At 42.3% G+C, this 26,909-nt stretch overlaps 2 protein-coding genes across 8 annotated transcripts in view; one reads left to right on the forward strand and one right to left on the reverse strand.

Annotated features, from left to right (window-relative positions):
- The window catches only part of C21HXorf38 (chromosome 21 CXorf38 homolog), a 41,823-nt gene that overhangs the window by 2,012 nt on the left and 12,902 nt on the right, over positions 1-26,909 (reverse strand). For 3 of the 7 annotated variants that reach the window (XM_055081836.1, XM_055081833.1, XM_028482537.2), the window contains 5 exons: positions 22,979-23,141; positions 20,584-22,382; positions 7,155-7,232; positions 1,824-1,940; positions 54-133 (listed from right to left, as the gene is read on the reverse strand). In XM_055081836.1, the coding sequence (XP_054937811.1) occupies positions 22,980-23,141 (162 nt within the window). In that variant the 3' untranslated portion in view covers positions 54-133; positions 1,824-1,940; positions 7,155-7,232; positions 20,584-22,382; position 22,979. The remainder of the gene's footprint in view (positions 1-53; positions 134-1,823; positions 1,941-7,154; positions 7,233-20,583; positions 22,383-22,978; positions 23,142-26,909) is intronic. The other 4 variants (XM_055081835.1, XM_028482536.1, XM_007120983.3 and 1 more) reach the window with 4 other exon arrangements.
- MPC1L (mitochondrial pyruvate carrier 1 like) lies at positions 15,782-18,414 on the forward strand (the record flags this gene model as incomplete). Its single annotated transcript, XM_028482919.2, has 1 exon — positions 15,782-18,414. A coding segment is annotated over one exon (474 nt), but the record flags the coding sequence as incomplete, so codon positions are not given.

The following is a 26,909-nucleotide window of genomic DNA, read 5'->3' on the forward strand; positions in this document are numbered from 1 at the left end:
GTTTTTAACTTCAAGCAGCTCTAAACTATGTATGGGCTTATATAGTCACTTACTTAGATTTGGACTTCCATCTGATCGACAGACTATGCTGTTTCTTAACCTCTTCTGAAAGTTTGGTGATCCGAATGGTCAGCTGTGGATATTAAAGATACTACATTGGTCTAAGAAGGAACTAGCTTTGTGGAGTTATAGACGCTTGTAATTATACACACAAAAGTAATTACACACACAAAAACATTTGGGGGACATCTTGGGGCATGATTTCAGTAATTTTTCCCCTTTTGTAACTAAGTTACTCTGGTTTGCAGTACAGCATCGTTCTATAGAATGTTAAGTGGAAGTATTTTCATGTGGAAGTGGACCAATGCCTATAAGAGTGGCAAATAAAGTTAATAATTAATTATTCCAAATGTGTCATTTCAATATTAAATCTATTTTATATGGTAAAAACCTAACTGAAAAGGGTTTTAATCTAATCAAAATGGGCTGTTTTGTTACACAAACTGTTTTATTATTAGTAGTATTGTTTACATTTGTTTATTCTCACTGCCTCCTGAATATGACAAAGACATTTCAATTACTATTGCTTGTTACTGAATTTATACAGAATATGTGATAAATTCACACTGGCCTTCAGGTAGGGAAGGCTTAAATTTCCTTCAAAAAGGTGAATATACAACTAATTGATTAGAGTATGAAGAACTAATAAGGTAAAGGCTTAAGGGATACAGTTTTAAATTCTTATAGCTTACCCAATCAGAATTTTAAACTTCATGATTATGTAGCTAAGAAGTTACTTTAGTAAGAGAGTTGTGCTGCCCCGCCCCTGGGAACCCTATCTGGGTTTAGTATTAGCTGTGTCTGCCTCTTCTTTGCAAAGAACATCAAATCATTTCTAAATAACATGTTTGAGAAGACGGAGTCTATTTAGCTGCGTTTTCTACCACTACTGCAGGATACCGTTGACAGTTACAGTGTTAAACTTCCATACAGTGGAGGAAATTTTTGTTTTCTTTTTGCCTCTCATTGAACTGTAAACAGTGAAGCTGATAACTCCACAGGAAAGAAAAACCAATGGTCCTAAAATCAATCACTCAAGTGTTCTCCTCCACCACTGCCCCCTGCCAGGTTTATGAGGGTGAGGGCATTTTCAGCAACCTAGCCCGGAAACACTCTGACCCCCACGGAACCCAGCAGGGCCTATGTCTGGGGAACAGGGATCTACAACGCTGCAGAGCGGTTAAAATTCATTTTTCTTTCACAAGTTTCTTATATAAATATTGCCACAGAAGTTAGATTGTTGTGATGAAATATGACGTAAACCAGTGCCTTTGTAATTTAAAACTGATGAGACTAAGTTCTAGGAGAAGAAAAAAAATAACATGACAGGCACCAATCCTTAACAAGGTAAATGGCATCAGCACCCTTCCATCAATGGTAGGCAGAAAGCAATTAATTAAAATAAATGTTCTGCCAAGATTATTATACCTGTTGCTGATGATTTGCTCTTAAGTCTAATCTGTTCAGGAACATAAATCATGATGTCAAGATTTGTGCGAGAGGCAGGAAAGTCAGGCTCATGGCAGACTATTCCACTGACACAGAAAGAGAAAACCCAGTCACTTTATATCTAATTGGTGGAATAGTCCAGGTTTATAAAATATCTGAGATTCTACATGTGGTAGATACTGCTTATGGCCTAATTCTGTTAAGAATAATAGAGAATTGATTTTTTTTTACTTTCTTTGGCTGTCTTTTGTGAAGGAATGCTATCCTGAATCCATTTTCACTAGTACCAAATAATATGGAAGCCATAAACTTACTTTTTAATGGGTGATCAACAATTTCCAAAACATGCAGTGGCATCAGGCCTTCCAACCTTGGCTTCAGGTAAGTTTCTTTCCAGCCTTTTCATGACAGAGTGACTATGCAGTGGTTTCCTGGAAAAAATAAGGAGTTGTCAGAAAAAGTCATTAGTTAAGAAGCACTGTGACTGAAATAAAGATGAATTCAGTTATCCGATTCACCACTTACTAGCTGAACAATCTTGGGCAAATCCCTTAATCCTCTCTGAATCAAAGTTTTTCATCTATATAATGGGGATGGTGATACTCCAGGTTTGTGAAAGTCAGCATTCAGTGGGAGAACATGCTCAAAGGTTTGTGAATGCTTAATATAAACTATAATAATAGTAGCAAATTCAAGGATCTCTGCTTGGGCCCACCATTGTACCACTGATATGTACTGGCTAGTTTCTTGGTTGCAAATAATAGGAACAAACTTTAGTTAGTAAATTATGTCAGTTGTCCTACTCTAGTGACCTTTTACTGGACCCAGATGCAGTTCAGGAGCACATTTCGCATTTAGTTGTCCTGTCTCCTTAGTCTCAGTTCCCCGACCAGGGATTGGACCCGGGGCCCCAGCAAGTGAAAGTGCTGAGTCCTAACCACTGGACCACTGGTTCACTTTTGAAAAAGTAATGGCCAGTGATTTTATAGAATGTCTCTCTATAAAATTGTTGGTTTGATATTTGCTCATGTTGTCAGGAGGCACATGATCTCAATATGTCTAATCTTTGGTGACATTAACTTTTTTAAAAACTCTAATCCAAGAAATAAGAGAAAATTTAAATCTACATATTGAAATGGCCCACCATGTACTTCAGAAAATTGACATTAATCTATCAACTCTGAGACATATCTTATTAAAATTTTAGACTTTTAAGACAAAAGATCTTCAGGGCTTCCAGGCACAAGGTCAAATTACTTACATGAATAAGAAAATTTGCCTAGCATCAGACTTCTCGTGTAATATGCAAAGTAATGTGAGGGTGGAACAGCATTTTCAAGAAACCCAAGGAAAGTACAAGCCCAGAATGTTATATCTCAAACCATGGCTATAGAAAACAAGTTTCAATTTTGAACCACTCTTAAAAGACACAGGGCTTCCCTGGTGGCGCAGTGGTTGAGAGTCCGCCTGCCGATGCAGGGGACGCGGGTTCATGCCCCGGTCCGGGAGGATCCCACGTGCCGCGGAGCGGCTGGGCCCCCGTGAGCCATGGCCGCTGAGCCTGCGCGTCCGGAGCCTGTGCTCCGCAACGGGACAGGCCACAGCGGTGAGAGGCCCGTGTGCCAGACAAAAATAGACATCTTTTTGAATAGAAAAACAACATGTATATCAGTCGGTATGCTCCAGAGGATATATGAAAAATACATATACACACACATATATACATGCACATTTAAGGAGCTGGTTCATGTGATTGTGGGCACAGGCCAGCAGGCTGGAAACTCAAGCCTGTATTTCTACGCTAGACTTGAGGCAGAATTGCTTTTTATAAGAACAGTCATATTGGACTAAGGGCTCACCCTTAGTACTGGGCCCACTCCAGTATGACCTCATCTTAACTAATTACATCTGCAACGACCCTATTTCCAAATGAGGTCACATTGTGTGGTACCAGGGGTTAGAACTTCAACATATCTTTTTGGTGGACAAAATTCAACCCACAACAACATAATAAAAATGTCAGTTCTTCCAAAGTTAACAAATTTAATCTGATCCTAATGAAAATAAAAATGTTTTTATGGGGCTACACAGGTTGATCCTAAAGTTTATATATGAAAAACTAAGAAAACAGTGAAAAGGAAAAGTGAACTAGCTAGTTCACGAGGGTGAACTAGCTCTACCAGATATTAAAACATAAAGCCTCTATGATTAAAACAGTATGGTTTATGCTAACGCATATATATGGAATCTTAAAAAAAAAGGTACTGATGAACCTAGTTGCAGGGCAGGAATAAAGAGGTAGTAGACACAGAAAATGGACTTGAGGACATGGGGTGGGAGGGCGAAGCTGGGACGAAATGAAAGCAGCATCGACATACATACACTACCGAATGTAAAATAGTTGGCTAGTGGGAAGCGGCAGCGTAGCACAGGGAGATCAGCTCGGTGCTTTGCGATGACCTACGGGGGTGGGATAGGGAGGATGGGAGGGAGGCTCAAGAGGAAGGGGATATGGGGACATGTGTATGCACATGGCTGATTCGCTTTGTTGTGCAACAGAAACTAACACAGTATTGTGAAGCAATTATACTCCAAGAAAGATCTATTAAAAAATAAAATGTTCCACTAAAAAAAACCAGTATGGTATTGATGCACTGACAGACAAATCAATGGAATAGAACAGAAAGTCTAGAAATAGACTGAAGTACATACAGAAATTTAGTATATGGTAGAAGTGGCATCTCAAATCACTGGGCAAAGGCGAACTTTTGAATAAATGTTGGGGTGACAGGATACACATTTGGGAAAAGATAAAACTAGATCCCTATCTCCCAGCACACGCAAGAACAAACTCCAAATGGGTGGGAGATCTAGATTTTAAAGAGAGAGAAAGAAACCATACAAGTATTGGAAGAAAACAGGGTGAATTACTTCAATGGCCCAAGTACAGGGAACAGCTTTCCCAACTTGACTCAAAACCCAGATGCAATGAAAGAAAAGGTTGATAAATTTGACTATCTAAAAATATAATTTTTTTCTAATTTTATTGAGGTATATTTTAGATATCATATAACATACCTATTTCAAGTGTACAATTCAATGATGTTTTAGTAAATTTACCAAGCTGTGCGACACTGCCACAAATCAGTTTAGAACCTTCTCATCACCCAAGATCCCTCGTGCACATTTACTGTTGATCCCATTTTGCACTCTGATCCCCTGAGCCAGGCAACCACTAATCTACTTTCTGTCTCTATATATCTGCCTTTTCTGGATATTTTATATAAACGACATCATACAGCATGTGGTCTCCTGTGTCTGGCTTCTTTCATTGGGCATCAGGTTTTTGAAGTTCATTTATGTCATAGCATGTATCCATAGTTCCTTCCTTTTTATTGCTGAACAGTATCCCAGTAATGGATAGACCACATTTTAAATGTCCGTTCACAGCGTGAGGCTATTATGAGTAATGCTGCTAAAAACACCACAAAAGAAGAAATTATTTGCAACATACCTCACAGATAGAGTACTAATATTTCTAATATAGAGAGAACTTTCAAAATGAGAGGGGAGAAAAGTCCAAAATTCCCATATAGAAACAAGCCAAAGACATGAATTGACAATTCACCTAAAAGGATATTAAAATGGCCCTTAAACATGTGAAAAGATACTCAAATTCACTCATAGTAAGAGTGCAAATTAAAACTACACTGAGAACATCAACTAGGATGGCTGCGATCAAAAAGAGAACACCAAGCATTATTGAGGCTGCGGAGACATTGGAACCCTCGTACACTGCTGGTGGGAATGTAAGACGTTGAAGCCACTTTGGAAAAACAGTCTGACAGATTTTCAAAAGACTAAACATAGAGTTACCATATGACCCAGTCATTCCACTCCCAGGGATCTACCCAAGAGAAGTGAAAACATACAACCACATAAAACAACCCAATCAAAAAATGGGCAGAAGAGCTTAATAGACATTTCTCCAAAGAAGACATACAGATGGCCAGTAGGCACATGAAAAGATGCTCGACATCACTAATTATTAGAGAAACGCAAATCAAAACTACAATGAGGCACTACCTCACACCAGTCAGAATGGCCATCATTAAAAAGTCTACAAATAACAAATACTGGAGAGGGTGTGGAGAAAAGGGAACCCCCGCTTCTACGCTGTTGGTGGGAATGTAAGTTGATGCGGCCACTATGGACAACAGTATGGAGGTTCCTGAGAAGAGTAAACACAGAATCACCATATGATCCAGCAATCCCACTCCGGGGCATATACCCGGACAAAACTATAATTCAAAAAGATACACGCACCCCTATGTTCACAGCAGCGCTATTCACAATAGTCAAGACATGGAAACAACCTAAATGTCCAATGACAGATGAATGGATAAAGAAGATGTGGTACATATATACAATGGAATACTACTCACAAAGGAATGAAACAATGCCATTTGCAGCAACATGGATGCATCTAGAGATTACCATATTAAGTGAAGTCAAAAAGAGTAAGACAAATAACATGATATCACTTATATGTGGAATCTAAAATACGGCACAAATGAACTTATCTACAAAACAGAGACAGACTCACAGACAAAGAGAACAGACTTGTGGTTGCCAAGGGGTGGGGAGGGGAGGGAATGACTGGGAGTTTGGGATTAGCAGATGTAAAGTATTATATATAGGATGGCTAAACAACAAGGTCCTACTGTACAGCACAGGGAACTATATTCAATACCCTGTGATAAACCATAATGGAAAAGGATGTAAACAAAGAATGTCTACATGTGTATAACTGAGACACTTTGATGTACAGCAGAGATGGGCACAACATTGTAAATCAACTATACTTCAATTAAAAAAACAAACAAAAAAACCAAAAACCGTGTAAACAGATGTTCACAGCAGCACTATTCACAATAGCCAAAAAGCGGAAACAACCCAAATGTCCATCAACTGATGAATGGATGAACACAATGTGGTCTCTCCACATTGTAGAAGAGTGTTCTGCCATAAAAAGGAATGAGGTACTGACACACACACTACCACATGGACGAACCTTGAAAACATAATGCTAAATGAAAGAAGCCAGACCTAAATGTCACATATACGAAATGTCCAGAATAGGCAACTCTGTAGAGTCAGGAAGGAGTTGAGAGGTTGCCAGGCACTTTGGGGAAGGGACAATGAGGAGCGACTACTAATGGGTACGGGGTTTCTTTTTGGGGCGATGAAAATGTTCTAAAATTGATTACCGTGATGATGGCACAGCTCTGTGAAAACACTAAAAACCACTGTACATTTCAAATGGGTGAACTGTACGGTATGTGAATTGTACCTCAATACAGCTGTTATTTAAAAAAACTACAGTGAGATACCATTTCTCATCCATGAGGTTAGCAAACATTCTAAAGCTTGACAATATACTGTTGACAAGGCTGTGTGGTAACAGACACTCTTAAACATTGTAAGAATGCAAAATGGAAGGTGAATTTGTCAATATCTGGCAAAACTAGATTTGTATTTACCCTTTGACCCAGCAGTACCATTTCTAGGGCCTTCCTCTTAAAATACACCAGTAACAACAAGAAAATACAGACACAGGGATATTCAGCATTATTCGTACTCACAAAATAGTAGAAACCATCCAAATCAAGGCTATTGGCTAAATAAACGGTGATACACCCACACAATGGAGTACTACGTAGCTGTAGAAAAAAGAATGTGGAAGATCTCTGTGAGGTGACGTGGGGTGGTTTCCAGGATATACTGTAAAGTGAAAAAGAGTTTAAACAGTCTGTTCCCATTTGTGTAAGAAAGGGAAATAAGTAAATATGCACGTATCTCCTCACTTTTGCAAAAGGAAACACAGGAAGGATGAACCAGAAAACAATGTAGTTAGTTACCTATAAGTTTGGGGATGGGGTGGAGAGCATGGAATAAATCGGGGAGAAGACAGCCCTTGCACGGTGTATCTTTTTGTGGAGTTTAATGCTGAAAGGTCAGAGGAGACAGCTTCAAGGGGCTCCCACTGTCCAAACATGGGCTGATTAGGGCATCAAATTAAGGGGACAGTAAAGGATTATAACCCACTGAATAAAGTAGGAATCCATGAGACCACCTTAATAATAAATAGGTAAGTATATAAAAAGGGGGAGGGGGGGAATTCCCTGGCAGTCCAGTGGTTAGGACTCGGCACTTTCACTGTCAAGGGCCCGGGTTTGGTCCCTGGTCGGGGAACTAAGATCCCACAAGCGGCGCAGCGCAAACAAACAAAGAAAAAATGGAGGGAGAAGGGAGGGTCTTCCTTATAGTAATGCTGACAGATATATATGGAAGGACTGGTGGAACTGGAAAATCACCACTCTGCATCCATCAGAGTAAATATTGATTTGGAGAAGATGGATGCTGAATCTATGGGAGAGAAAGTCTGAAAAGGAGCAGGATATTTACATAGTCTTAAAGTAATTACCTACTGAGCGTTTATTAGCTGCAAGGGGCAGTCGTATCTCTGCAGTGGAGAAACTGGACAATGCCTTGACCAGGTAATGAAAATGGACATTACCAGTGAGAGGCAGACAGACACGTGCTTCTGGATGTGATACTCTGAGAAGGACACAGATCACTTTGACAGTATTTTGGCTGAGATGTGACTCTGTGAGGAAACATCGGGCAGGTCCCAACTGAGGAACAGTCTATAAAATAACTGGTCTGTGCTCTTCAAAAACGTCCATGGTATGAAAAACAGAGAAAGGCTGAGGAACTGTTCCAGATGAAAGAGGACTACTAAATGCCCTGTGTGAGTCCTGTACTGAAGAGAAAAAATGCAATAAAGGACATTTTGGGGACCATTGACAAAACTGAAATGTGCACTATACTTACATAAAATATTGTATACAACATTTCATCAAGGATAACTATACTGTGGTTACATCAGAGAATATCTTTGTTCTTAGGAAATACACAGTGAAGTATTAAGGAGTAAAGCAAAATGATGTTTGCAACCTACTCTCAAATGGTTCAGATAAAAAGTAATGTGTGTTTGGATTATATATATATATTACATATATAGATACACATACACACATATACACATGCGTATCTATAAAGAGAACAATAAAACGACCATGGCAAAGTTTCAACTTGGCTGTAGTGGTTGGTACTGTGTCAACCCGGTTGAGCCGGACCGTGGTTCCCGGAATTGCCTTCCCCGCGCGATTCCAGGGAAGACCTGGCTCAGACATCACTGCAAGAGGTTTGAAGCAGAAGGAAACGGACTCTCAGAAGGCGGCGGGGTTAAACGCAGTGGAAGGCAGGCAGGCAGGCACAGAGGTGCTGGTGGACCCCAGCTTGTTCTCTTCTCCTCCGCTTCGTGGCCAGCGCGTCCCCCTGAATGCGGGGGTGACCCCAGCGCCTCTCCCCAGGCCCAGCTCTAGACTCCTGGTCAGCCTCCCTTCAGGGCCCAGGCCCTGCTTTGGCTCCTCGCACTGACCGGCTGTCAACTCTTCCTCCCTCCACCTCCCCCATAACTTCCCCAGCTCCGTCCCGTCTATTCGCTGCAATAAATCCCTTCTCACGCTCAGCGGCCCTGCTTCCCGGATAGAACTCTGACCTTGGTGGATCTCAGGAAAGGGTATAGGAGAATTCTCTGCATTCTTGCAACTTTTTTGTTAAGTGTGAAACACTTTCAAAACAAAGTTTTAAAACATCAAAATTTTCTAAGAGTTAAAATACTTGATGATCCTTTCAGTAAAAGGTTAACAAAAGGTTTTTTCATTTCCCGGTGCCAAGACTATGTATGAGGAGTAGGCACTGACCTATTTCCGGTGACAGGACGCTGCGAATGAGGCCCTGGCAGGGGAGGGGGAGGAAGGCCTGCAGCCTTCTGCTTCCTTCACCACTGACCTGATCTGAGGACACAGGAATACGGCAGATATGAAACAAGATGCGGAGGAAGCCACGGTCCACTGGGGCCCGGCCCCAATGATCCCCTCCTGCCACTCAATTGCACAGAGGGACCCAGACCAGAACACAGGGTGCGTTTTATAGCTAGAGAAGCTGAGGTATAACACACTTAATTGATGTTCTCTTAGCTACTGGAAGACACTGCATAACCACGCAGGCTTCAGCCACTGTATTCACATGTGGGGGGTGGGGGAACGGCATAAGAAGGCAAAAGATTAGAGTCAGGGCCACAGATGGCTCTAAAATTACTTTTTGCAATAACTGAAAATAGCAGAGCCAATATATCCACCTACTGTTTTATTCATCCAGCTTCTCTTGAGGCACTGTGCTATTGATTCCCTTTGGTACAATGTGAGAGCAAATATTCCAAGGAAATGAGCATAAGATGTGGCCAAAAAAAATTTCATAAAATACCTAAATCCTAAATGTTCAGTTTTCATAGCCATAATTCAGGAATAGTCTTATGTTTTATAAATGTTGGCCAGCAATCCAGGGAAGCTCTAATGAAATACAATCTCTGATTTTTGTTTTAAACCACAAGACAGAAAATCATTAAAAAAAATAAACGGCTGGGACTTCCCTGGTGGCGCGGTGGTTAAGAATCCTCATGCTAATGCAGGGGACACGGGTTCCAGCGCTGGTCCGAGAAGATCCCACATGCCGCGGAGCAAAGCCTGTGTACCACAACTACTGAGCCTGCGCTCTAGAGCCCGCAAGCCATAACTACTGAGCCTGCGTGCCACAACTACTGAAGCCTGTGCGCCTAGAGCCCGTGCTCTGCAACAAGAGAAGCCACCGCAATGAGAAGCCCGCGTACCACAATGAAGAGTAGCCCCTGCTCGCCGCAACTAGAGAAAGCCCGCGTGCAGCAACGAAGACCCAACACAGCCAAAAATAAATAAATTAATTAAATGCTGTCATCATTACAGTAATTCTTTCCCCCCACCCCTTGGGCCGCACTGCAAGGCTTGTGGGATCTTAGTTCCCCAACCAGGGACTGAACCCGGGCTCCCCAACCAGGGACTGAACCCGGGCCACGGCAGTGAAAGCGCCAAGTCCTAACCACTGGTCCACCAGGGACCTCCCATTACGGTAATTCTTGATTCTGGCAAGAATCATCAATGGATGCTAAAATATTTGATGCGGAAATGATATTTACATAGTCTCAAAGTATCTCCCCACAAATTACTTATGAATTACAAAGGGGAAAATACTGACTTTACAGTGGAGAGACCTAGTGAACATTACCTTGGTCTCACTAGTCACCAGAAGGCCACCTTCGTCTCACTAATGGCCATCATGTGCCTGGTGAGGTGCCGCGCCGGGCACAGGATGTCACTTCCGCGGGGCTCCTGCCAAACATGAACTCCCTGCACGTGGTCGTGAGGAAACATCAAGGGAACCCAAACTGAGGGACATTCTATCAAACCACTGGCCTGTACTCTTCTAAAGTGTCAAGGTCATGAATGCTGAGGAAAGGCGGAGGAACTGTTGTAGATTAGAGGAGACTACAGGGACATCACAATTAAATGCAATGCATGACCCCAGTCTGCATCCTGGACTAGAAACAGAAAATTGTTACACAGGACATTTATTGGGACAATTGGCAAAATGTGAATAAGGATTGTAGATTACAGTACTGTATCAATGGTAAACGCCTTGCTGTTGATGGGTATACTGCAGTAACGTAAGAGAAAGTCCACGAGCGTCCGCATGCTTAGGAAAAAGACACTGAAGTTCTGAAGTTCTTAGGGGCAAAGAAAACCATACAGCGAATGTGTCAGAATGTTAACAGTTGGTAAATCTCGGTGAAGGATATACATGAGTTCTTTTCACACTTCTTGCTTTGTCATTCTTGTTTTAAACTATTTTAACTTTTCTGTGAATGTGAAATTATTTCAGAATAAGAAGTTAAAAAGAAAATAAATAAAATCAAAAGGTGTGCTCTCCATGGTCCACTGCTCTGGAACTCACTGAGTGGTCACGTGGGTCCGCAGCCTTAACGTCCAACAAAATGTCATGAGACCTGTAAACCTGGAATCTTCGTTATAAGAAAGTATGCGATGGCAAGTTTTCAGTAGACTAGGGAAAGGTAGGAATCTATCTTAGTATTTGCCAGTCTTCTCCCAACGTTTTCCTTTGAAAGATGACAGTGAACTTGCCCTCCATGTTCATGTGTCTCAAGGTGGAGCCACACAGTAGGCCCTGACAGCTTTATGTTGGCACAGAGAGTAGAAATGATAGTAATGGTAAAGAAATACTATCAATAATAATAATAAACCTTTAGCTGCTTAGTCTCACCTATCAAAATACAGTGAAATATACAGCAGCCTAATTTCCCTGTGGGGAAGGGTAATCCCAGGACAGCATTACTGATGTTCTCTAATCCTAAAACTGTTTTGTCACTATCTTTGCCAGGTAGGATTCTCTACAGCTTTGCCCATTCCTAGCCTTGTATCCTTCTCAAGTCTCCCCAAGTTCCATTACAGTGTCTTACCCTCCATTTGGGCCATTCATTGCAACTGTAACAACCAACAAGTATCTACCAGGTACAAACCTTATACAAAGACTATACTTAGCCAGGCATCCACCAGCCGGGAATCTACCAGGAAAGTCACTTAAACGTTGCCTGTACCGTTGTCTGTACCTCCGTTTCTCTAGCTTTAAAATGCCCCTCTGAACAGGCAGATCTTGTCTTGTTCAATTTGGGCCAAATCCAGTCAACACATTAGAAAGGCTTGTGGGGAGAAGGAATATTTCATTTGGTGATACTTTCGCTGGCCTAAGGGAACTTACAATATAGTTGGAAAGACAGAAACACATCAGACGTTAAAGTGATTTGTGCAGAGGATTACTGTGAGAGAAGGAAATCTTAATCCTGGTCTACCATGAATTCACCGAGTCACCGTGGCAAATGACACAATTCCTTAAAGCTTCCTGCCTTATTTGTAAACTGAGCGGGTTGGACTGGATGATAATAATGATAACAGGTAAAATTCACTGAGCACTTCTTATACACCAGGCCCTATATTAAGCACTGAACATGGACAAACACACTGAAACCTCACAATACTGCTGTGAGGTAGGCACCACTATCATCCCCATTGTACAGACAATCCGTGAGATCCAATATTCTATAGTCATGTGATTTCAAGTTAAAGAATATGGTAGACTGTAGTTTCCAAAGGTGGTCCAACAATATTTCCCATCCCACATGCTCTTCTTCAAAAGTATGACTTTGAACATTCCTGCCTTACAGAGGTGGGTCTATGTCCGCTCTCGTTGAGTTTGGGTGGGCTTTTGTCTGGAGAAAGTTATGTTATGGGACTTCTGAGGCTAGATCATAAAAGCCAATAAATACAGCTTATATTAGTTTTCTATTGCTGCACAACAGATTATCACAAACTTAGTGGCTTGAAAGAACACCCACGTATTCGCTCACAGTCTGTAGGTCAGAATTCCGGGCACAGCATGGCTAGGTTCTCTGCTCAGGGTCTCAAAAGGCGTGCATGCTGTTGGAAGAATTCAGTTCTTTGTGGCTGTGGGACTGAGGTCTGCCTCTCCTTGCTGGCACTCAGCTGGGGCTGCCCTCAGCTCCTAGAGGCTGCCGAAATTCCTTGCCACGTGGCCCCCTTCACGCTCAAAGCCAGCTATAGAGAATCTCCTTCAGGTCAAATCCCTCTCACACTTTCAATCTCTGACTTTCTCCGTCTCTGACCTCCAGACCCACACTCAAATGGCTCATGTGACAGAGAGAAGAGACACAGAAGAGGAGGAGGCAATGTTACCATGGAGGCCAAGACTGGAGTACTGTGGCCACAAGCCAAGGAATGCTTGTAGTCACCAGAAGATGGAAGAGGCAGCCCCAAAAGGGAGCGTGACCCTGCTGAATTTTGGACTTTTAGTCTCCAGAACTGTGAGAAAATAAACTTCTGTTGTCTTAAGCCAAAAACAAAAAACAAAGCACCTCATGTGATTAGGTCATGTCCACTTAGAGAATCTCCCTATGTTAAGGTCAACTGTTTGGGGACCTTAATTACATCTGCAAATTCCCTTTTGTCATATAATCATGGGAGTGATATCTAATCATATTCATAGGTTCTGCCCACACTTGGGGGAGATTATGCAAGGGCAGGGGTCATTGGGGGTCATTTTAGAATTCTGCCTACCACATAGCTTCTGTTTGATTCTCTTGTTACACTTGTTCTTAGGCACCATGCTGTGAGGAAGCACAAGCAGCTTGAATAGTCCCAGCTGAGTTCCCTGTCAACAACCAGTATCAACTTGCCAGCCTTGTTAGTGAATCATTTTGAAAGTGGATCTTCCAGTGTCAAGCTGAGCTGCCCCAGCTGGCCATGCATGGAGCAGATAAGTTGTTTCCATTGAGTCCCACCCAAATTGCAAATCTCTGAGTAAAATAAAGGATTGTTGTTGTTCTAGGCCACTGTGTTTTGGGGTGATTTGTTACACAGCAACAGGTAATCAAAATCAAGTAACAACCTATGTGAGACGATCTACAAGTACTGATAGCTTCTTGTGGACAAGGAGTGGCAACTTACATTTCTTTTAGGACATTGGAGCATCTGGCAGGGTAGGCCTAAAATGTCATTCAATTCATGCTTGCTGATTTATTTATTCAAATGTATACTTAACTGACTCACACCAGTATACCAGTCATCGATATCTGGAAGCCCAGTGCTTTAAAAGGGTTATATGAAAATGATGCTGCTTTCCTTTTGAACAATGGCTATACCGTATATTTTATTTTATTTTATTTATTTTTTATTTTTATTTTTTTTGTGGTATGCGGGCCTCCCTCTGCTGCGGCCTCTCCCGTTGCGGAGCACAGGCTCCGTACGCGCAGGCTCAGCGGCCATGGCCCACGGGCCCAGCCGCTCCTCGGCATGTGGGATCCTCCCGGACCGGGGCGCGAACCCGGTTCCCCTGCATCGGCAGGAGGACGCGCAACCACTGCGCCACCAGGGAAGCCCTATACCGTATATTTTAAAGCTATATTTGTAAAACATCTGGGATGTAAATGAACATAGATAATGAATGTATTAATTTTTAAAGGTATAATGGGCTTGTTTATAAATCACTACTTAATGTATTACTATTTCAATGTATACTTAATTACTTTTCAACACATTACTTTTACTGGATAAGGTACAAAACACTGGGAAAAGAGTCATCAGTTTTTTCATTAAGAATTTTCATCAATGGATATTAACTATTAGGTGAAAGACTTATCCATACACTCTCATAAGAGGCTCCCCTTGGATTATCTGTTGATTACATAGAGGAAAAGGTCCTTTACAATGGAAAAATCTGGCAGACAACTCCTTAACCGAATGATCAAACTCACTATCACCAATGATGGAACAAAGTGATATCACGTGCCTCCCACTGTGATGCACTAAGGACACAACCACACGTGTGTAGCATTCTTGCCAAAAAACATTTAACTTAAATTAAGAGAAAACAGACTAATCCAAATTAAGAACATTCTGAAACACTGACTTGTACTTTTCAAAAATATCAATGTTACAAAAGACAAAAAACGCTGGGGAACTCTTCTAGATTAATGCAAAAGAGATGATAACTAAATGTGAATCTTGAGTGGATCCTGGATCTCCCCCCTCCAACAATAAAGAAAAAAAACAGCCATAAAACTATAACACTTAAATATGCACTGCATATTAGACGATAGTATTGTACTAAATGTTAAGTCTCTGAGTGGATTATTGTACTGTGGTTTGTAGGAGAATGTCCTTGTGAAGAGCCAGATGCTGAAATATTTAGAGGTGAAATGTCACTTCGCAAGTAACACTCGGGCAAATTGTGCAAAGAAAATTCTGTACCTGGCTGAAGAATTTTGTATCAACATCTGGTCAACGCTGTCCACAGACTGGAGAGAACAGAGTTTCCCCCTGTGTAACTGAAAAGTAGTCAGCAGGACCCTCGCCTCCCTGGGCGAGGAGCTTCCAGTTGGCCGCAGCACGACGGGGAGCGAAGGACGAGGCTGAGATCCCACCTTCACTTAGAAGCACACGCATGCACACTTTACGGCAGTCACGCGAAGGCACAAGGGCGAGGCTGCGCCTCACGTTCCCAAAGACAGGCACGACAGCTGCACGTGCCATCTGGTGCACTTTACGGCAGAAACGCGAAGGCACGAGGGCGAGGCCGCGCCTCCGCCCCCAAAGCTACGCAGGACAGCGGCGGCACGTGCTGTCTGGCGCGCTTTACGGCTGCCGCACGAAGGCGGAGGTTCCGGGCCGACGCAGGGTAATCAACGGTTCCAGGCTCTGCGCTCCGCCTCGTTGTCGGTTGGCTGTTAATCCGTTGGTGCTCCCGTGGCTCGGCGATCACGGCGGCGGTGGCGGCACTGTGGCGGAGGGCGGTGGAGATCGTGAAGACCAAGGAGTTCCGGGATTACGTGACCAGCACGCACTTCTGGGGTCCAGTGGCCAACTGGGGCCTCCCGCTGGCCGCCTTCAAGGACATGCGGGCGCCGCCGGACATCATTAGCGGCCGCATGACGACGACGCTCATCTTGTACTCGATGGTCTTCATGCGCTTCGCCTACCTCGTACAGCCTCGCAACTTAATGCTGATGGCGTGTCACGGCACCAACGTGGTGGCGCAGAGTATGCAGGGGAGCCGCTATCTGATCTACCACTATGGCGGCGCCACGGCGGCCACAGCCGCTGCTGCCTCTGTCGCCTCTCCCGGCTCTACCGCCGCTACCCGCCCTTGCAGCTGAAGACCCTGTGACTGACGGCGACTGCCTGGAGGTCACCGACTACGATCCGCTGACCCCAGAACATGATTGAGAGGGCCCTATCAAATCTTTGCAGCTTGCAAGCACTGAACTGTTCTTCCTAAAGAAAAGATCAATGAAAAGTTTGGTTTTGACTCTGAAACAGTGTGAATCTGATTGAAACCTGCAGTTTCAATGGCAAATAGCACAGAACTGAAGCTGTTGAGTGTTGTTTATTTCGTGACCCTTACCCTAACCCGTAGCCTAATCCTAACCTGTACCCTAACGATAACCCGTACCCTCACCCGTACCCTCACCCTAACACGTATCCGTACCCCAATCTTGACCCTAATCCTAACCCTTGCCCTAACCCTGACCCTTAACCCTGACCCGTACCCTAAAATGGTTTTTAGAAGGTGAGGGTAGATTGGCTAGTCTTCCTCTCCACGGGACCTGCAACTCGAGGGTTAGTTTATGTAGGGGAGGAAGGCTGAATGAAAGACACTTCAACTTAGCTAATTTATTGATTTTTTTTTAAGCTCTCTTGGGAACATGCTTTTGTTACTTGTTTCCGGTGTCCGGGCCAGATAAGCCACAATGTCTGTACGCCAAAAAATTCCAAGGGCTACTTCTACTGAGGGAAATACTTCCAAGGGGGTTTAAATGAATTCAGTGAAATCCAGCTCAGACTTTTAAGGAGTACTTAGCAAGAGAACCTAGAATCTGTTGGTGACTGGGAGCAATGACAGAACCTTCAATGTAATCAGGATAAATAAACAACTCAGAGGTCAGTGGCTGTCAACCCTGAATTCTAGGTAAACAAGATAAAAACGACAAGATCATAATCCTTTCCTCTTTTCCTCATGCCTAAAAATGGGGGAACTGGCAGTTTGTAAAGCTGGTGAACCTATCATCACCCTGTGTTGCACTCTAGCTAGGGGTGATGGTGAGGGTCAGTGGTCAACAGTATTAGCCCAGGGTATCCCCCCTAGGAATCCTATGGGTGCTAAAGGACTTTTTGCTTAAACCTGGGAGCAAGAGGAGAGAAAAGAGAAGGGCTTTGGGTGTAAGGCCATTACCTCTGCAGCAGAGGCTGCCCTCTAGGATTTGACCCCCAATCCCCACTCCCTCTGGAGAATGTGGGAAGTTGCAGGGTGGTCTACTGGGGAACCCCAGTGTATGTGATCAAAAGCCCTACTTTTGTTAACGATTTCAAATGCAAAGATATTGAAAACAACTGAAAGTTTCTGAAGACATCAGGTTTTGGACAAGACAGGCACAACTTCACCTTCTGTGGCATCTAAGCAGTAGTCCTCTTTGTAGGCAGTTTCTGCATTTCACATTCTGCATACAGGGGGAAAAACAAACTCTGGAAAGTGACAGTGTATGAGATATCTATTGCTGTGTAACAAATCACCCCCAAACTTAGCTTAAAACAACAAATATCTCACAGAATTTTGGAGGGCCAGGAATCTGGAATCTGGGAGAGGCCTAGTTGGGTGCTTCTGCCTTAGGGTCTCTCAGCTGTCTGTCTGCTGGGGTCTGAAGTCTCTCTCTGCAGTCTGTGAAGACTTGCTGGAGGATCCACTTCCAAGCTCACTCACACTGTTGTTTGCAGGAGGCTTCAGTTCCTTGTCATGTGGGCCATAGGGGTGCTCACAACATGGCTTCCCCCAGAGAAGGTGTTCCAAGAGAGAGAAAGCCCAAGATGGAAGCCATACTCTTTTATAGCTTAATCTGGGAAGTGACATACCATCACTTCAGCTGTGTTCTCTTGGTCACATGGACCAACCTTGGTACGCTGTGGGAGGACAACACAAGGGTGGGAATAGCAGGAGGCAGGGATCATTGGGGGCCATATTGGAGACTGGCTACCACACGTGGCTCTGAAATAAAAACTCTCCTGCCTTCCTGAAGCTCAGTAGAAAGTAATAAATCATGTAAGGTCATCGCCCACCTTCCCCAAGAGATGTCACAAAATGCTCAGTTTACAGTTTTGTGGTCATTACAAACACACATATATTATAGAGGATGGGTTTGAGAAGCAGGAAAGAAGTCTCTGGAAGATAGGTGGTAGCTCATAATATTTTAGATAGTTCAGACTCTCATACAATAATAAAAAGCAGTTCTGAAAGTTCTGAAATGAATCATAACCTTGTATCGAGATTTTTATTAAAATTTTAAAGGATTTTCCCCCTTTGCTCTTACATGAGTGGAAATTAATGCATTTTTAGATTTGTTTTACAAAATGTATTTTGTAATTTGACTATTATTTTTCAGTAAAAGGCCACTGTCTGTTGAAGACATATCAGAGCAGGTAGGTTTCTAATTAACCTGGTAAGGGGAAAATAGGTAATCCCTGCTGATAATTTCCTGTCACTCTACATTTATAATTTAGAGGGAAAAACGATTAGAGCAAATATTCAAAAGATTGCAACACCTCCATTCTAATGCAATGCTCCACTTACAGGATCTAATTTGTAGTATGCCCACCCAGCTAAGAGCTAACCCTTTGTTGCCTAGGATATTAGTGTTTAAAGCCATGTAAGCGATTAATACTTTAATAAAAACACACCCTTCAAATCATTAGGGTAATAATCATTTCATAATCTCCCCAAACTCTCAAACATAATTCTTTCTGGTCTTGGCAATTTAACTTAAACTGTCTACAGGTCTCTACCACTACTTTATGAAGCCAAAAACATTTTCCAAATAGGCAGAGCTATTTTTTCAGAAGCTCTTGTTATTGCCACACTTTTGTTACTTCCCAGAATTTGGGTTTTATATCGAGTTTAATAAGTAACGTCTTTCTCTTTAGGTCCTCTGACCTTCCTGGCAAAGCCCAGGCTAAAATCCAATGAACTGCCTTATCTTTGCAACTCTAATGCTACCACCATTTTTCTCCTCGAATTCTTTCAAAATTATGAACATCATACTGTGTCTCAGGGAGAGGCTGGGAACAAATCACATTGCTGGACAAAACCAAGGCACTTAGAGATGATGAAGCCCTGTGCGGGGGAAGGAAACCACTTCCTGGGCCTCTCCTGACCCTGATAACTCACGAGTGCCCCTGGAGGTGGAGCTGACCCCCGCAAAAATGGAGGCTACAATATATTCCAGGAAACGTGACACATGTCTTGCAGTTTGAATTTATGTCTATTATTTTGAAATTCAAAATTTGAATGAAAAGTTTTCAAACTACAGGAGTGCAGCTTTGTTGTAAAAATTTCATATGCGAGTGTGCGAAAAATAGAAAAGCCAAATTTGACCCCAATTCCCTTGGCAGCGGTAACATGGCAAAAAACCTTGGGAAAAGTACACAACTTTTCAGACCTCTGTTATTTGAAAATACCATAGCTTTATAGCATGCTATGCATTGTTAGACATTCTGCTTTTCTATTTAATGTCTTACACGTCATTCCCTATCATGGCATTGCAGCCTTCTTTTTAACAGTTGCATGATACTCGGTAGCATGGATGTGCTGTGACTATTTAACCAGTCATCTCTTGATGGCTGCCTGCCAAGGCTGCTGTGAACACCCTTTTGTTCATGCCCTGTGCCCACGTGCACAGATCTGTAGAAGAGAGTCCCACAGGGTTGATGTCCCTGGATCAACCTTTAAAGCTATGTTTGCTATTTTTTTTAATTATAGTTTTTTTTAAAAAAATAAATTTATTTATTTATTTATTATATTTTTGGCTGCACTGGGTCTTCGTCACTGCATGCGGGCTTTTCTCTAGTTGCAGCGAGCAGGGGCTACTCTTTGTTGTGGTGTGCAGGCTTCTCATTGCAGTGGCTTCTCCTTTTGTGAAGCATGGGCTCTAGGTGCTCAGGCTTCAGTAGTTGTGGCATGCGGGCTCACTAGTTGTGGCTTGTGGGCTCTAGAGCACCGGCTCAGTAGTTGTGGCGCATGTGCTTAGTTGCTCTGCGGCATGTGGGATCTTCCCGGACCAGCGCTTGAACCCGTGTCCCCTGCATTGGCAGGCGGATTCTTAACCACTGCACCACCATGGAAGTCTTAAAGCTGTGTTTGCTTTAAAGCTATGTTTGCTTTAAAGCCCCCTCCAGGCATGCCTTCCTATCTTCGTTTCAATTTTAATGTAATTAAATGTTGCCAGAATAATGTTTTCTGAACAATATCTTCTTTTTTTCTTTGGCCGCACCTCCCGCCTTGTGGGATCTTAGTTCCCCGACCAGGGATCGAACCCAGGCCCCAGCAGTTGAGTGACAGTGCTGAGTCCTAATCACTGGACCACCAGGGAATTCCCTGAACAGTATCTTTAATTCATCAGAGCAGACAATAAATCCAGTAAGATGAAAGCTCACATACCATTGTCCATACCTTACATATCCTCCATTTGCATCAACTTCAGTGCCTGGCACGTGGTTGATACTTGATAAAACGTTTCTTGGGTAGATAAGGAAAAGCTAAATAGATACAAGAGGTATGAAATGAAAGTGTTCATAATCCAAAGTTCCTAAGGTGAGAAATCAGATCTTAAATTGGTTAGTGAATCAAGATTTAATTTGATCCCAAGTTTTGTTATCTTACATGTAGAAACTAGGAAATATTTCATGGAGTTTCTTAGTTTGCGGGAAGTTGCAAGATGAAAGAAAATTGTTACTTTACTATTGAAGTCTTCTAAAGGAACTCCATGAAATGAAGGGAGAAAGAAAATGTAAGATTAAAGACCAAACAGTAGCAGGAAAGATGAAAGCAGGAAGTCACAGGCATATTTGCATTCATCCAGGTTTTACAGAACTACATTAAATGCATTTCAGGGTAAAAATACATCTCCCCAGCCCCATTCTCTAAAAATCACATCCTTGTTTGGCAGCTGAGTAAGCAAAGGAGCAGGGCTTCACCTGGGCTCGAAACGGAAGCACTTCCTCCAGGCAGTGGGGAATGTGGCAATTCTGTCCCTCAAGGTCCAGGGGCAACAAGGCCCAGTTTAGTACTGCTGGCTTTGGAAATGAGCAGAGGTAGGGAAGGTGAGGGTAAAGCTGATCCCACAGACCACTGCATACAATGGGACAGGGGTTTTGCAGTTTAGGAAACAAACAGGACAAAGTCAAAAGTGTATGACTTTTTGGGTAAAAGGAATAAGGAAGTATGAATGAATTTGTGAATTTGCTGAAAGAAAATGATGTCTTTGAACTTCCATAAGAATATTAAAATTTCATTCCTCAATCTCATAACAAAGGACAAGGCTTAGTTAACAGTAACTAACATTTGCATCTATGAATACCTCTAAGCTATCAGTTGACCCTTCAGTTAACGAATATTCATTGAGCACGCAAGGGCCAGGCCTTGTGCTCGGAGCACTCAGGTTATAACTGAACCGGAAGAGCTGTGACTGCCACCAAGGCTGACTTTTCTTAAGAGTGCCATAAACAAGCCAGCAACCTCAAAACTTTCCCGGACATCCCTGCTTGTGAGGCTGGCCTGGGCCCTCCCCCTGCTTTGGTCAGTCAAGTTACTGTGTTCTCCAGCTCACCTCTTTGTCCTACTGCCTCAAGCTACCAGAAACAGGTAATAACAGTTCTGTACTAACTGGAAATGGCTAGAAAATGGCCTTTCAGGCACATTTTTTCCTTGCCTGCTGGCAAAAAGGATTTATATCTCAACATGTACATCACAGCCCACCCTTGGGCATCCTCATGAATGAGACTTTCAGGCAAGGGTGTGGGCACAGAACTTGCGTGCCAGTGGGCAGAGAACTCTGCGTGGCCCTTCACACAGGCCTGGCCGAACACAGCCTTTACTGTTTAAGCAGTTAGAGTTTTAGGACCAGAAAAGAATCTCACCTTTTAAACAGCAAAACAAAACCAAAAACAAAACCCAAAAAACAAACAAAAAAGCCCGGATGACAGCAAGTTTGGCACAAGAGTATCCAATATTTTTTGGCTGGTACAGATCACATAACACCAAGCTTAGGAATGTAAAAAAAAAAAAAAAAAAAAAAACTCCCAAAGAGTTAAAGGAAAGTCCAGGAAAAGATGACACAAATTCCTTTTTGTTTGAGTGGAGTACTTGGGTAAGTTTTCCCTTTTGCACAGAAAAGGACGGCTGAGATGGAAGCCCGGCTGACTTTCACAGAACATGCCTGATTTTTGTTGAAGGTCAACCTAAAATAAAAGAAAATATTTAATTTTCTTCATTTGAAGAAAAAAAGTAAAATACCGAAGATAGTTATTTTAACAAGTATTTTTAAAAATTAATTAATTAATTTATTTATTTGGCTGCACTGGGTCTTAGTTGTGGCATGAGGGACCTAGTTCCCTGACCAGGGATCGAACCCGGGCCCCCTGCATTGGGAGCGCGGAGTCTTAACCGTTGGACCACCAGGGAAGTTCCAACAAGTTTTTCTTATGAAAATTAACAAATTGCTATTCTTCATGCCACGGCTAAGAGGCATCACTGGCATCACTTTAGGGCTGAAATGCTTCTTGATTATGTCATAAAGTTGATTCATTTAAGACTAGACCAATGACTTCAGGTATACTTGACTAAACAAAGCTGACAGGGAGTTTATCTTGAACTAGTTCACAGATGTAAGAACCATCAATTAGAAAGAGCACAAAGCTCCGTGTCCTTTCTTTCCAAATAAGGACATAGGGAAACTTCAGATGAGACTATGTGTGTTATGGCCTTACCTAAAAGAACAGACATTAAAGAGATGAGGCTATTCTGTCCTTATTTACCATCATATGCTTAAACTCACTTCAGGCCTTCCCTTCAGGTGTCTGTGCCCTAGGTTCCTTCGAATCCAGTTTTTGAGGCTGTTGATGGAGGCTGTCTAGCTTCTGCATATCTTCTGTAAGACCATTTCTAAGATCCTCGTTGTTTCTCAGAAATTCTTTCACCACTTCCAGTTGATTTAAGATCTGTAAGAAGAAACCATACAATGCACAGCTTAGATAATTTTATAGCAGACTTGAAATTGAGATGAAAAACTTACTAGCTCCAAGACTGGCTCCTGTTCATGTGTCTACCAATAGCTGGTACTGGGGCCACAGAAGGGAGTGTTTGCTTGTCTCCTTAAAATTTTTGCTTTTAGGGGTTAATATCCAAAACATATAAAGAGGGACTTCCCTGGTGGCACCGTGGTTAAGAATCCGCCTGCCAGTGCAAGGGACACGGGTTTGATCCCCGTTCTGGGCAGATCCCAAATGCTGCGGGGCAACTGGGCCCGTGCTCCACAACTACTGAGCCTGCACTCTAGGGCCCATGCCCCGCAACAAGAGAAGCCACTGCAGTGAGAAGCCCGCGCACCGCGAGGAAGAGTAGCCCCCGCTCGCCATGACTAGAGAAAGCCTGTGTGCAGCAACAAAGACCCAACGCAGCCAAAAAAAAAAAAAAAAAATTATACACACACACACACACACACATATATAAAGAACTCACACAATTCAATAACAAAAAAACCAGACAACCCAATTAAAAAATGGGCAAAGGACCTGAATAGACATTTTCCCAAAGAAGACATACAAATGGCCAACAGGTACAGGAAAAGGTGCTCAACATCATTAATCATCAGAGAAATGAAAATTAAAACCACAATGAGGTATCGCCTCACACCTGTTAGAATGGTCATCATTGAGAATCCCCTGGCGGTACAGTGGTTAGGACTCCGTGCTCTCACTGCCAAGGGCCCGGGTTCAATCCCTGGTCAGGGAACTAAGATCCCACAAGCCATGTGGCACGGCCAAATAAAAAGAACAGTCATCATCAAAAAGAGGTAACAAATGTTGGCGAGGATGTGGAGAAAAGGGAACCCTCGTACACTGCTGGTGGGACTGTGAATTGGTGTAGCCACTCTGGAAAACAGTATGGAGGATCCTCAAAAACTTAAAAAAGGAACTATCAGGTGATCTAGAAATTCTACTTCTGGGAATATATCTGAAGAAAACAAAAACACCATGCTGAAGAGATATCTGCATCTCCATGTTAATTAGCAGCATTATTCACAATAGCTAAGACAAGGAAACAACGTGAGGGTCCATCAACAGATGAATGGGTAAAGAAGATGTGGTATATATATATACAATGGAATATTACTTGGCCATAAAAAAGACGAAAATCCTACCATTCGAGACAACATGGATGGACCCAGAGGGTGTTATGCTAAGTTAAGTCAAACAGAGAGAGATCGATACTGTATGATCTCACTTATATGTGGAATCTAAAACAAAAACAAAAAAATAAACTCATATAAAAAGAGATCAAATTTGCAGTTACCAGAGGTGGGAATAGGGAATTGGATGAAGATGGTCAAAAGGTACAAATTTCCAGTTTACAAGATAAATAAGTACTAGGGATGTAATGTACAACACAATGACAATAGTTAACACTGCTGTATGGTATATTTGAAAGTTGTTAAGTGAGTAAATCTTAAGCATTCTTATCACAAGGTAAAAAACATTTTTTTCCTTTTTTTGGTATCTATACGAGATGACAGACATTAACTAAACTTATTGTGGTAATCATTTCACGATACATGTACGTCAAATCATTATGCTGTATATCTTAAACTTATACAGTGCTGTATGTCAATTATATCTCAATAAAACTGGAAAAAAATTTTAAAAGATGATTTTTTTTTTTTGCTGTAAAACTTCCTGCATTTGTACGAAAGGGCTATATGTCTATACCTATATGTGTGTTTGTGTATACACATATATACGCACATACGTATACATACACATACATGTATATATAAAAATAAAGCCCTTTCATTTTGAATTTTGTACCCATTTATTATGATTAAATACATTTACACATACGTATGTATATATACACACATATATACAAATGTATACACTCACACATATAATGCTTTTTCATTTTGAATTTTATACACATTTATTACTAGTAAATATGTATACATATGTACATTTATTACTATTCAATATTTATAAAATATACATACATATTTACTAGTAATAAATATATACTGGTACAAAATTCAAGATGAACACAGGGTACAACGTAAAAAGTTGGTCCTCTTCCACATCCTGTCCCCAGTCACCCAGCTCCTCTTAAAGGTGACCACAATGAAGTTTCTTGTGTCTCTTCCAGAGATATTCCATGCATTTACACATGAGCATATATGTATATATGTGCACACCTTTTTAAAATTTCAGCTTTATTGAGACATAATTGGCACATTTTAAAAAACACAAATGGCAGCATATTAGACATTGTTCTTCAACTGATTTTTTTCTATATCAGATTATAAAGAGTGGCCTCATTATTTTTTTTAATGGCTGAATAGTTTTTCAGTTATGGATGTCTCATATATTAACATATTATTTCAAACCTTCTGCTAAGAGAAATACTGCTGCAGTAACTAACCTGGGACGTGTCATTTTGCATAAAGTGACAGGCTATTTGTAGGATCTGTTTTTAGAAGTGGAATGCAGTTTTAATTGATAGAGTTTTCTGTTTTAATGTTAATAGATTTTGCCAAAACTGTCATCTCTAGAGGTTATACCAATTTAAACTCCCACCAGTAACATACTTCCTGACATTTAAACTAATAAAAGCATGTATTCTTAGAATAGTACCACGCAAGTGTTTTCACTCGGCTTATCCGAGGATACCCTCACTGGTCACTGTGCTTATTACAAAGAAAAGAGTTATTAATATTTTGGGGTGTGGTGAATTGTTTAAAATGAGGGACCCCCAATTCCAAGCTAAGTCAAGATGATCGACATCTAACGAAGGAAAGTGATGTAGTACCCTACTCTTAGCAGAGTGGTGGTTTTAAACTTTAGAGATGTACACAATTGACTCTGGTGCAGTAGGGCTAGGGCAGAACCTAAGCAGGCACCAGGTTATTGTGATGCCAGTGAATGAGACGGTCGGTTGCAGAACGATGGCTGCCAGGGATGGGAGGGAGGGGAAGACTGGCTAGGGCTTGTGACCAGGATGAACAGGGAACAGGGAGGGCCAGGGTGGAGCTGAGGATGACCAGAGGTCTTCAGATAGGTTACTAAGTAGATGGGGATGTGCCCTTCAGCTGGAGCTGTTTATTACATGGCTAGAAACAAGCCTACAGCTCCTGAAAGATACCCGGGCTTTAAATAATAAATCTGGAAACCATAAAAACGTGAAATGAAGATTACATCAATGACATAATTCACAGTGTACATTAGTAATTGCGGGTACTGCACTGTTAGCACTCATTGCCTGTGCCGGGTGCTCTAGATGCACCCCAGGGCTCTTCTCATTCCTGGGTTCCCATCAGATGCCTGAGACCATGCTGGCCTGGTCTGTGCACCACACATACCCTCCAAGATGGAATGGGGTCCTCCCTTCCCATAGACCTTCTCATTTGATGACTTGGGAGCTATGATCCTTTGTGCTGTCACCTCCCGACCCTCTCTGCTCTTGAAATGTGCTCAAGAGGGGTGATTATTTTAGCTTGGGGGGAGGAGAAAGAGTCAGGCTTGGGCTTCCCTGGTGGCACAGTGGTTGACAGTCCGCCTGCCGATGCAGGGGATATAGGCTCGTGCCCCAGTCCGGGAAGATCCCACATGCCGCGGAGTGGCTAGGCCCGTGAGCCATGGCCGCTGAGCCTGCGCGTCTGGAGCCTGTGCTCCACAACGGGAGAGGCCACAACAGTGAGAGGCCCGCGTACCGCAAAAAAA

Source organism: Physeter macrocephalus, chromosome 21 (assembly GCF_002837175.3).
Source record: "Physeter macrocephalus isolate SW-GA chromosome 21, ASM283717v5, whole genome shotgun sequence".
Lineage (NCBI taxonomy): Eukaryota > Metazoa > Chordata > Mammalia > Artiodactyla > Physeteridae > Physeter > Physeter macrocephalus.